Source organism: Suillus subalutaceus (assembly GCF_016647625.1).
Source record: "Suillus subalutaceus strain FC151 chromosome Unknown DFJ58scaffold_808, whole genome shotgun sequence".
Classification (NCBI taxonomy): Eukaryota; Fungi; Basidiomycota; class Agaricomycetes; order Boletales; family Suillaceae; genus Suillus; species Suillus subalutaceus.
The window spans coordinates 1-10,820 of NW_024541057.1; the positions used below are offsets into that span (position 1 = coordinate 1).

At 50.0% G+C, this 10,820-nt stretch overlaps 4 protein-coding genes across 4 annotated transcripts; 1 reads left to right on the plus strand and 3 right to left on the minus strand.

The window, feature by feature from the left end:
- Positions 1-1,388: 1,388 nt before the first annotated feature.
- Positions 1,389-2,868, plus strand: DFJ58DRAFT_850532 (uncharacterized protein; the record flags this gene model as incomplete). Its single annotated transcript, XM_041393776.1, has 6 exons — positions 1,389-1,497; positions 1,767-1,884; positions 2,204-2,352; positions 2,424-2,559; positions 2,598-2,714; positions 2,814-2,868. 6 exons carry the CDS (start codon positions 1,389-1,391, stop codon positions 2,866-2,868), a joined length of 684 nt encoding a protein of 227 aa, XP_041234620.1.
- Positions 2,869-5,185: 2,317 nt separating this feature from the next.
- Positions 5,186-5,434, minus strand: DFJ58DRAFT_613344 (uncharacterized protein; the record flags this gene model as incomplete). Its single annotated transcript, XM_041380920.1, has 2 exons — positions 5,186-5,317; positions 5,369-5,434. Coding segments are annotated over 2 exons (198 nt in total), but the record flags the coding sequence as incomplete, so codon positions are not given.
- A 1,997-nt stretch (positions 5,435-7,431) lies between these two features.
- On the minus strand, positions 7,432-8,200 carry DFJ58DRAFT_890856 (uncharacterized protein; the record flags this gene model as incomplete). Its single annotated transcript, XM_041394741.1, has 3 exons — positions 7,938-8,200; positions 7,825-7,863; positions 7,432-7,774 (listed from the first exon to the last, which is right to left on the minus strand). Exons 1-3 carry the CDS (start codon positions 8,078-8,080, stop codon positions 7,432-7,434), a joined length of 525 nt encoding a protein of 174 aa, XP_041234622.1. The 5' UTR covers positions 8,081-8,200.
- A 415-nt stretch (positions 8,201-8,615) lies between these two features.
- On the minus strand, positions 8,616-8,941 carry DFJ58DRAFT_739860 (uncharacterized protein; the record flags this gene model as incomplete). The annotated part of the gene is made up of 2 exons (XM_041387056.1): positions 8,616-8,830; positions 8,887-8,941. The coding sequence occupies 2 exons, from the start codon at positions 8,939-8,941 to the stop codon at positions 8,616-8,618; spliced, it is 270 nt and encodes an 89-aa protein (XP_041234623.1).
- Between the last annotated feature and the right edge of the window lie 1,879 nt (positions 8,942-10,820).

A 10,820-nucleotide genomic window follows, 5' to 3' on the forward strand; every position in this document is an offset into this window, starting at 1 on the left:
CCGAACTTGTAGTAGAAGACCGAATGGATCTTTGTATACGGCGCGACCCTGAAATTGCGATTGCGCGTGAGCGCGTTATCTGACGCTCAAAAAACACGTACGCACCTTTAATCACTTGGCGATAAGCGGAAGGGCGGGGACTGCGTCGCTGAGCGCATTGATAAGGCAGAGCATCTCGAGCCAGAAGAACAATCGCCATAGAACTGCGGCGAGCATCAGTGGAGGAACGATGAGTGGTGTCACTCCGCGATCAGGGCTTTCACGGGTTTGTGGGTATGTCACACGTTCGACAACATGAGGGAAAAGTCAGTCTGCGGTGCACGAAGGAAGTTGGAGCTGAAACGATTGCAAGCATTTTTTGTTGCGTACGCTATACTCGGTTATTCTGGAGGATAAGTATCAATATCGCTCAGCTGACAAAAGAAACAAGCTCAAAAACTCACCTATCGAGACGTTCGACGATCCTCTTCAAAAGGCCAAAGTTTGCCTGAGGAAGCCCGTGCTCAACGCTCCGGATACGCGCAAGCCGCGAGTTAAGATTCTCGAGCTCTGCAAGAACATGAGCGTTGAAAAAGACCGTTGATGGAATGTATTTTACTCATTATCTCGATAACGTTGAAATAGGACGGCGATGAAAAGAAGGTTCGGGGAGTAACCTGAACGATGACTTGACCAAGTCGCACGTGGGATGGATATCATTATCGGGGGTGATAGGCCACTCGCCTAGCGAATCCCAAGTTAATTACCTGCAGCGCACTCCAGATAGAAATAATACGTCTGTTGAAACTCTCAATTGGTGGACTTGCGGAGGGAGAAGTAAGCGAAGCAGGCAGAGGACTGGCGCCCCCTTTGATATTTGATAGTACTAAGCGATAGATCTTTGTAAGCCATCGATTTCAAGAGAAATAAATCAAACGTACTTTTTGACATGGGACGATACGGCTCACCCTGTGAGAGCAGCTCCTGCGTCCGTCGCTGAGTTTACAAGGCCGGCCAGGGAGTATGCACCTGGAAGCCTTGTGGGTATATCTTCCGCGCTGCTTCGGTGGATGCAGCCCCTGGCTGTGAAAAAAGGTATGTATATATAAGTAGTACAACTTGGGTTATGGACCGCAGGCACCTATGAGGTATTTCCCGCGACAATCCAACGCGAAGGTAGGGAATGCATCATGGTCAGAATAGTTGGAGTAGTGAAAAGACTGACTGCACTGTCCCACGAGAAGCCCTAGTGAAGAGGGGGAGGAATATGGGTCCGTCGGAGCTTTGACGGATGGCTCGAACTACGGTTGCGATTAACATTTAACTTGCGCTGCTCCTCGGTTAGTCGCCGATAACTTGAAAGGCTGACGCTCGCACCTTCAAGATCATTCGCCAATGAACCATTCAGGATGATCTATAAGTTGGACGTGATTGATGGAGTGATGGATCAAGCAAAGCTTTGGCGCCTTCCTTCTATTACGGAAGTGTACGGGGGAAACGCGGTTATGCCACGTACTAGTGAGTTCTACTAGAAGATGGCTGCGCTTACTAAGAGCATGCCTACTACCACGGTCCTTAAAGTGAACTCGTCCTCAAAGTCTGTCCTTAAAGGGAGCTCGTCCTCAAAGTCCGTCCTTAAAGTGAGCGCGTCCTTAAAGTCCGTCCTGACTCCTTAAAGCGCAATTTGAGGTTTACGCTGCGATTCTAGATCTGAGTCTTCGCCCCAGTCCTAAGCCTGCCTCTCAGTCTATCCTTCAAGGCGTTATACAGTATAAATTCATTCACAGACGTCAACTCAATATTTGCTGAGACGTCCCTCCTAAACGTCCCAATAGACAACGGAGTCGGAGCCCTCTCCATAGGCGTCCGCGCAAAATCAGGCGGTCGCTCACCCCCCATACAAGCGTACGCCTTTCCTTAGCCTACCCGTCAAAGAATGACCTCTCTCGCGCCCGCATTCTTTTTCTTTTCATCACGCCCGCCGCGCCCCACTCCAACTTTCTTCACAAGGCGACCCAGACGCTCAATGGAGCCACGACCTCTACGAAGACCCAGAAAAACCCAGCCTATCATCGAGACTCACCTTGAGCGCCTAGCGCCTATCGCAGAACGTAATTTCGTCGAGCTCCCCGGGATGAAAAGTAGATACGTTTGAGCCGTAAAGCTTTTATGAGGCATACGCAGCCTTCTCATCGAAGATAAGGGCGCCGCTGCAACCTTGAAGGAATTCGCGTTTTCCGACAAATGTAACGGCAACCTTGAAAAAGATGCAGCATGCCTACCGGGCATACCGTCGCGCCGATGGAGTCATGCCTCTACTGATTCATTGCGGATATGAGGTGCAATTTGCTTTGAAAGGCATGCTTTCCGAGGGTCAGTCACCTCGGTGCAACGGAGACGAGTCGCTTACTCTTGTTGAACCTCCATTAGGCTTTCAATGACAGCGTTGCAAGATGCTCGTGCGCGAAGGCTCCTTCCGCTGTCGCTATCCGTCGCCCGGGTGGCTAGTGACATCGATGAAATCGAGGACGGGTTTGCATCGCTGGTGCTTGACGATGGGTCTACTACAATCCCAAACAGGTCAGAGCGTTGACTTTCTTCTCCTGACTATATACAAGTTTACCGGCCGGGAGCGCCGACAATGTAGATATTCCGCTCAGATTCGTTATCCAAGCTGCGTTAGCAATTATTCTATACCTCCTCGTCGACCTTCAGAGAAAGGCATCTCGATTCTCGTGAGTCCTGCATTTGACGCAGCTGTTGCGTCTTGCTGAATGCAGATACCGGATCTTCTTCCTATTCATATTCGCTATGACTATGAAGGCGTCTTTTAGAATGATCGCTGCGTGCCTTAAGACCGAATCTGCGCATCCCGCTCGGCTTGTCTAGTTGTCGCGGGAGGTGTTGCGTATGTTGGCCTTGGAGGAGTTCTCAAGATCAGGTTGAACGTTTCCAGAACTCGGTTCACTTTCTTTCTAACTTTCGGCGTCTAGTTTCGACGCCCAGAGATCTTCTCAAAGATCTCTAAAGTGGAATGGACATCGCAGCTTTGTGCCATCGGTAAGCCTTCCGCATTTCTCTCGAGTTTCTACTCAGAGCGGTGCTCGACGGTTGCATCCTCCGCCGTTGCTTATTGATCATGGCGGCCATCGGCTCTCGCATCAACGCTTGGAAGATTATAAACGCCGGCCTTCCGACCCTTGCATCAGCAGCCGTATGAGTCCCGCAGCTCCGCCTACCGCTTCATCTCACGTCGAACCTTAAAGAGGTTGGGTAAGCTTACCCGAGCTCTCTGCAAGTCTCCGCATCGCTGATGCCAGCAAGCTCGATCGTTGGCAACTCTTTAGGGTCCATTCTTGACCCCTTACCGCGTCGTCTCTGGTTACGCGGTAGCTTGAGATCCATTAGATCAATAGCATATTTGATAGACGAGCGAAAAGAAATTGCTACGATCGGGGCATACTATCGATGATGATGAACAATTTGTGAAAATGGAGTTGTTTTCGGGGCTTAGGTAATATACATCGCAGCTTATAAATAACGCTGAATCGCGGCGGAATGGCCTTCATCCGCTCGCCGGCCCTGAGGCCCTCATAGATTGAGCGACGTTCTCTGCAAAGGCCATAGATTGGCTTCTGCAAAGGCCGTAGATTGGCCTTGAGCGTCCTGAGCGGATAACTTCGAAATCTACTTCCCCTTCGCTCATTTGCACCAACGCGCTCGCAGGCCGCCATTGCGTCGACTACGCAAGCTCAAGCAATCGTAGATTGAGCTGCGTTCTCCTCAGAGGCTGTAGATTCGCCTCGAACTTCCCGAGCAGATAACTTCCAAATCTTCTTCAGAGAAGTTCATTCTCTTCGACCAAAACAACACCGTAGTGTAGTTAGATGCCGCAATCAAGCCCGCTCGATTTTTTATTTGCAAGTGGAGCTTCATTCCCGACTTCATTGTCATTTCCTACGGCGCTATCTCCAGCCTATTCTGGGACGCCTCGCGCGAGCTCGAACTTTGGAAGGCTTTAGGCCTTTTGATTGCAAACTGGCAAAGCGCTCCAATGGACAAATATTTGAGCGCAAGAAAAATAAGATCAATCGCTTAGTGTAGTCCGTAGGTGGATGCAACTCGAGCTGCCAAGCTCGCGATCTTACGCCCCATTGCTGCAGGGGACATTGCTCGACGTTGAAAAATGGGAACTGCGCTACAGAGTTTACGCCCAAGTCAGCCGCGCTGTACTACTAGTGGGGTGGTCAGATGGAGCAGCTCAAGGGGATCAAAAAGGCGCTCCGTATGGAATAAGACGGGGAGGACGAGCTCATTGAAAATTCAAGGAGCAAGCCGCCTTGTTGAAGATGCTGGAGGGCACCTGGAAGGTCCTTGACGAGGAACTCAATAAAATGATCGCCCTGCTTCGGAGGCGCATGCGACAAAACGATCGATTCTTAGATCGCTAGTGAGCGTTTTCAATCACTTCGCTTCTGCATGACCTATATTCATCCTTCAGACCTTCTTCGCGCGGACGTCCCTGTCGACTTATCATGCGTTCGGTTCGTCTGCACGGTGAGACATCCTTCGCACTTCCAACGCTGACAACCGCGAAAGGATTTGGTCAGTCGATTTGGAGAATATCTAGTCGCGATCTAAAGTCAGATATGAGCTTCAGGCATCTATTAAACCTGAGAATCACCGTCATGATCTTGTCTAGGGACGCTACCTCAATAATCGCAACTGCCCAGGATACGACTCCAAGCGCGCAACTAATATTTCCTAATACTGCGCAAGTGGAGTTAAATCCATATTGCGGGATGTAAGCTACGCGTTACAGCTCTCAGCATCAGAATGTCAGACTGCGTTGATCGCTCACGATAGTAAGGGGGCAAAGAACTGCGGCATCGTTTTGACCAGAAAGATTACGGTATAGCGATACTCGTTAACATCTGTCAGGCGTTATTTGCAATAGACAATAATGACGATGCGATTTTTGGCCGCGATCCAGCAATTCTCCGACGGTCGAGAGGGTTTGTAACCTGCGCAGTATGAGTTTTACATCTAGAGCGCGCGCGAAATTGTACGTACGTTGAAGCTGAGATTAATTTCGTTGGTCACGAGTGGCTAGGGTGGTTCCGGGGTATAAAGTGGGGATAATCGGAGCGACGTTCAAGCCTGCGACTTCCATGAGCGAAAAAGGGTGGACGGACGTGGATATGTTACCCGCGACGCTAGTCGTCGAAGTCACGCCTTCAGGCGCCGGCCGGAGTGATGCAAATGGGGTACTCGCAGAATCTCCTTGAATAGTAAGTGGAAGACTATTGCCGGTTTGCAGGAAGCTGGTGGGGAAGCGCTGCACCGCAGAAATCAATAACCAGGTTAGAATAAAGTCTACGACGCCAACTTCAGCCACGATATCATTCAAGTTTGCCGGCTCGTAATAGAACTCTCCTGGAATCGTATCTTCCCCTGTAACCAGCTAAACGAGAAGTTCAGCCAAGCCTATAGCCACGTCAATCATTCACACACATTGAATGCTGCTCGACCGATTATGACATCTTGGTAGTAGGCTGGCAGGGCGATGTCAGCCGCGTCAAGCGAGATGTTGGACGGGTTGACCATCGAAGATGTGAGGGGCAAGATGATATATCGATTTCCACCATTCCTGCCGCTGCCGGAACTCAGGATGTTGGTTATTGCCGTGCCGCCAAAGGAATTTATGCCTATTGCGCAGTTTTAAGCATGAGTGGAAGCTCATTCGTATTGAAACTCACCAGCTAGGCTTGAAGCGACATCGAAAGCAATTCCTGATGAGATAGGAACATCGCCAATGGCAGTCCTGGTGGTCGCATCAGCGGTTTCGCTCAATTCTGGGTCTGCCGAATTCTCGTCCGTCACTTGAGCAAACGCGGCTTCAAAGGCTCCGTTGTTGACCGAAGTGCATGGGACATTATGGAAACTGATCGGCAAAGCGGCGAGATTCCCAGTTGACGCCCTCAAAAAAAAAGTTGTCGGATTGAGGAATGTTCAACTACAAAAGGGTCAGCGACGTCTAGCATGGACTAATAACCAAAATTACCTGAGCGGCAGCTGTACCTCCATAGCTGAGATCCACGTTGACAGGAGACTAAGTAACTTGTACTGAGAAACTGAAGGCATTCTTGTATCGCGCCACAGTGCCATTGGAACCTGATAATGGAGAAAATGCCTGGTCCTGGCTCTGCATTGTCAAGCTCAAATCCGAGAGCGCGATGGATTGCCAATAGTGCTCCGACTAGAGACTCCATTGAAAATTGTTCCCCGAGGGAGGAAGTAGAAATCGTCCAATGAAAACTTAGATTGTGCAGCAAATACGTCGCAAATGAGGTGAACCTGGTACTGTTGTCAGCATCTACGAAAGATGCCGCGAATGCAATTCTGCTTACTGGACTGGGTGTGTGATTACCGACTGGCCTTGCATGTTATAATTCGGCATCCCGGCGTTCGCAGTAGTGGATCAAAGTGAGTATGCCGCGTACGGCCTGTCTTAACTAGCTGACCTGGAGGCAGTGCAATGATCACAATATTATGGCCTTGCCGCGTCCAGCTTTATCCGCTTTGCTAGCCTTTGACCGCTCTGGAAGCTGCTTAATTTTCACACCTGGAATGCGAAATGTAGGTGCAGTTTTGGACCAGTAGTTGCATATATGGGTGGCAATCCTTCGCAGCATGAAATTTGAATGTCTTCCGCTGTTTTGGAGGGCCATAGCGCCTTTTTGGGAGGGGTATGGACGTTGCAGCCAGAAGTTGCGTCTTGTTACGGCCAGTCAACATTGACGCGTGCTTTGCGACTTCATTTACCTCGGTTACGGCGCGCCTCTGAAAATATTTGAGCAAACAAATTTGCAAAGAAATGGCCCGCGCACTCTCTTGCTTGAAGCTGCACGATCGTTGACTATGACTTGCCTTCGACAAGCAGCCATGAAAGTAAAGATGTAAATATGCAAGTTAATCAAAATGCCATCGGCAGCAGACGTATAGCATAGGCTTACTGGCAGCTGAGGGCGATCTGCTTTCCCATCGGTTGTGAAGCTGTCAGATTTCAGATCATGATGTAATTAATGATGATATCGGATATCGCTGATATATCCTGATATATCGCGTAACGGCCTGCTGGATTTAAAAAAATATTGTCTCCAGATGGGATCGCGGCCAAGCGGCCGCTCAGCTTCGATCGTCAGAGGCGCCTCGATAGCCGTGGGGTGGAGATGATTGCGTTTGTTCTGCGACTTGGACAAGGCCGCGCTTGAGGACTCAGCCTTGACGCGGTCATGAGATTGCGACTTCCCCGAAGGAACCGGAAGAAAGGGAGAAACAGAACGAGGACTCTATCCAGTCGCGTTAAGATGGCGCTTCTGTCCTGGCGCAAGCCTGGATACATGGGTCGGACTTCGATAGATGCTTGAGACCTTCGACGCTGAGCTTGGGTCAATCAGCCACGTTCTTGACCTCAACAGCAACCTCCACGGCAGTAGACGCGGAAAACTTCATGACCCTCACGTCATGTGCAGTCACAGGGGTGATGATAGTTCCGCTTTTGAGCAAGAACTGGTCAATACCGACGAGACCGCAGAAGTTACCGGTAGGGCGATCTTGAATAGACTCCATGTAATGACCCATCATGAGCGCCGTGTACTGGACTGACTTGACGAATAAGTCAGCCTTATTTCCAGGCTCGTAGTCGGGGCCCTGGATATGGATCTCGGGACCAGAACGAACGGTACGGGAGAACGCAAGACCGCAGGCATCCCTTATCCGAAGTGGGCGCCGTCTTTGACAAGTAGGGCCTTGAAATCACAGTCCCTGATATTAATGGCAGACTCATCATCGTTAAGACCTTCGTAGAGCGTCTTAACGCGGCTGCGTTGAGCAGTGGCAGGGGAAGAAAGGTTGATAATTGTCATCTCCAGGAGGGAGTCAAAGCGGGCAAGAACTCGCGCATGACGACCTTGAGGAGAGCATTGCCTTCGACATCTTGCTCGTCAAACGTCAGTTTGACATCGAGATTCTCATAAAGGGGACCGACTTGGCCCTTAACAGCATCGAAAATCATGAAGATCGGATCAAGGACGAACATGTTGAAGGGCCGTTGAAGTGGTTTGCCCTTGGCATCGGAGGCCTTCGTACCCTACTTGCGAACGGCAGAGTTTGAAGTAGTTATCACCCCAGAGTTTAGCCAAAAGCTTGTCTTTATGCGCACAGAAGCCTACCAGCGATCTGGCAGAGGGTGAAAGCCTATTCATGGTGACCTGAACCGAAAGTAACTATACCCTTGTCTGGGAAGACCTGGACGTCACAAAGGGCAGTCGCTGGCACGCTGGTACGACCGGTACAAGGCCTCTTCTGAAATTTGGAGCTCAAGTAAAGCGCGGTCGACCTTATTGATGATAACAACGGGTTTTATATGCTCCATACGCGCTTGATGAAGCTCCATCTCTGTCTGTACACTTCGATACAGTCGGCGACGACAACCAGAGCGCCGTCAGTTGGATGCGGAGAGCAGGCTGTGACTTCTCATGAGAAGTCGACAGGACCAGGTAAGTCGATCAAGTCGATCAAGAACTCCGAGTCGTTGCCTGAAGTAATATTTAATTAGCAAGATTTCGCGAAATTTAAATTGAAGACTTGCCTTCAGCCTTCTGATTAATAATTTCGACATCTTCCTTTTCCATTTCGAAGTATATGGAGATGGCTGTCGATTTGATCGTGATGCCATGCTCTTTTCCATCGTCTTGTGAGTCTGCAAGCCGCATATCACCAGCTGTCACTGCAGCAATAATAACCTTTGGGATGAGGGCGTGGGCGAGGGTGGACTTTCCGCGATCGACTGCGTAGGTAATACATATTAGATCAATATGCGATCATCAGCAGGATCTTGCTCACCGCGGGCAATGACGGACGCGTTGATCTGAAAAAGAAAGTTTTTGGTCTTTGGCATATTAACGAACTTCAGGGCAGCTCAACGCTGATATGAATGGATCAGCAACGCCGCCATCATGTGCGTTCTAGTACATGGCGCGCGCCTTGGTCGATCTTGTACGTGCGAGTAATTAGTTACTATCGCAAACGTTGTTAACCACAAGGTCAAAGCGCGCGCACATCTACGGCAATGGAGCCAGTCATGATTGGAAGTTGAAAAGCCTTCAGCTTCGAAATTGCTTGAAGGATTTCGAGTATCTGCGTGAACTATACGGGGGTAAGGTTCGAAACTCTTTATTTGAAGCCATGGCTCATAGGGACGAACCTGAGAGAATATTAGAATCTTTCGTTCTGCCTTCCTATAGTCCTCGGGCAACACGCGACGTGGGATCAATTCTGCGAGCTAGCCAAATAGTTCACTGCGCTGAACTTTGAGCTCGGATGATATAATTGAAATGGTTGGTTGGAAGTGGTAGGAGGCGGGAGCGGAGAGTGTAGAGCGCCAGCCTGAGGCTTCGTGGGGCAGCAGATGATGTAGTTGCAGCTGGCGCACTGGAGCGGGGCAAGAAGGTCACTGTTCCTTAGTACAGGAGATTCGAGGCCAACAGAAGCGACAGACGAGAGGCAGGAAACAAACTGTCTACCAAAGGCAATGGTACTGCTGAGGTTTCGATGTGCTTCGAGATCCGCTCAGCAGGTTTACTGCGCCGCGCCTCGAACCAAAGTCGTCATAAGAATGCTACCTCCTTATCGCAAAGTACGTCGATACTTGTGGTTCTGAATTTTGAACACATGCAGACGGTAAACGGTCGGGCGCATAGGCTGCCCATATCGCAGCGCTTGCCTTGTTCGAAGAAGCGGACAAGGCCATAGTGCAAGTTTAGGGTTAGGGGATGGACCCTAGGCGCAATCTGGCCACATGCTTCTGGCCGTATACTTGTCGATTGTTACAGTCGGAGATAATATTAGGATAGGAGTAAAACGGTGCCAACGCTGCCAGTGCTGGCGACAGGCGCTCGGCGTGAGTTTAAATTATGGCACAAGACGCGCGCGAGCAGACGGTGCTCAATCATTGCTGGCGAAGACAACAAGATAAACGCCTCAAGCTCAAATCTGAGCGCTGAGCGTTGGCATCAGCCGGCAGCGAAGCTTCAGATCACGTGATACTTGCGCACAGACCATTACTTGAGCCGAGCGCGAATGTCGATCTATGTCGATTCAACTTGTTTAAAACCAATAAAACTCATTCACTCTCGGAGTCAAAAAATTGTGAGCAGTGCCGCTCGCGCATAAGTAGCATAAAATTGGAAAAGATGATCGTCGAAAGCTTTTGGCGAAATGCACAAGCGGGGCAACAAATAAGATAAGACTCCAAAAGCAAGGCCGACGCAGCAAGGAACAAACTGTACTGCATGCCTCAAGATTCTAGGTGCAATCATTCGCGGACGGTAACAGCTTCCTCAACCCAAAGTTGCCTCGCTTGGGTCCATTCCTAAGCTCGCTTTCCAAGTCGCCAGCCGCATCTGTATGAAATTAGCTGGGTCTCTGGCGAAACTTTAAAGGAATTGCCGCTTCGCGTGCGAGTTATGCGGTGACTGCGATAATAGCGCAATCTACATTTTTAGGCGTTAGAGAAAGGATCGGAGCGGAGGGATTGAACGTCTTACCTCATCATCCAACTCGGCGAGGCGTCTTCTACTTGACTGCACCGTCATCATGATGTGGTTCTTCAAACTGGCGTCCTCCATCTTGACCTCGATATCCCAGGCAGAAGGGCGCTCTGGGGGTACCTGCGCCCTGTTGATGATGATGGAGTAATGGATGAAGTGTTTGCGGCCTGCTACGATACTTGACTAGGTCGGCGCATGCTTCCAGGACCCTGACAAGGAACGTGGCAT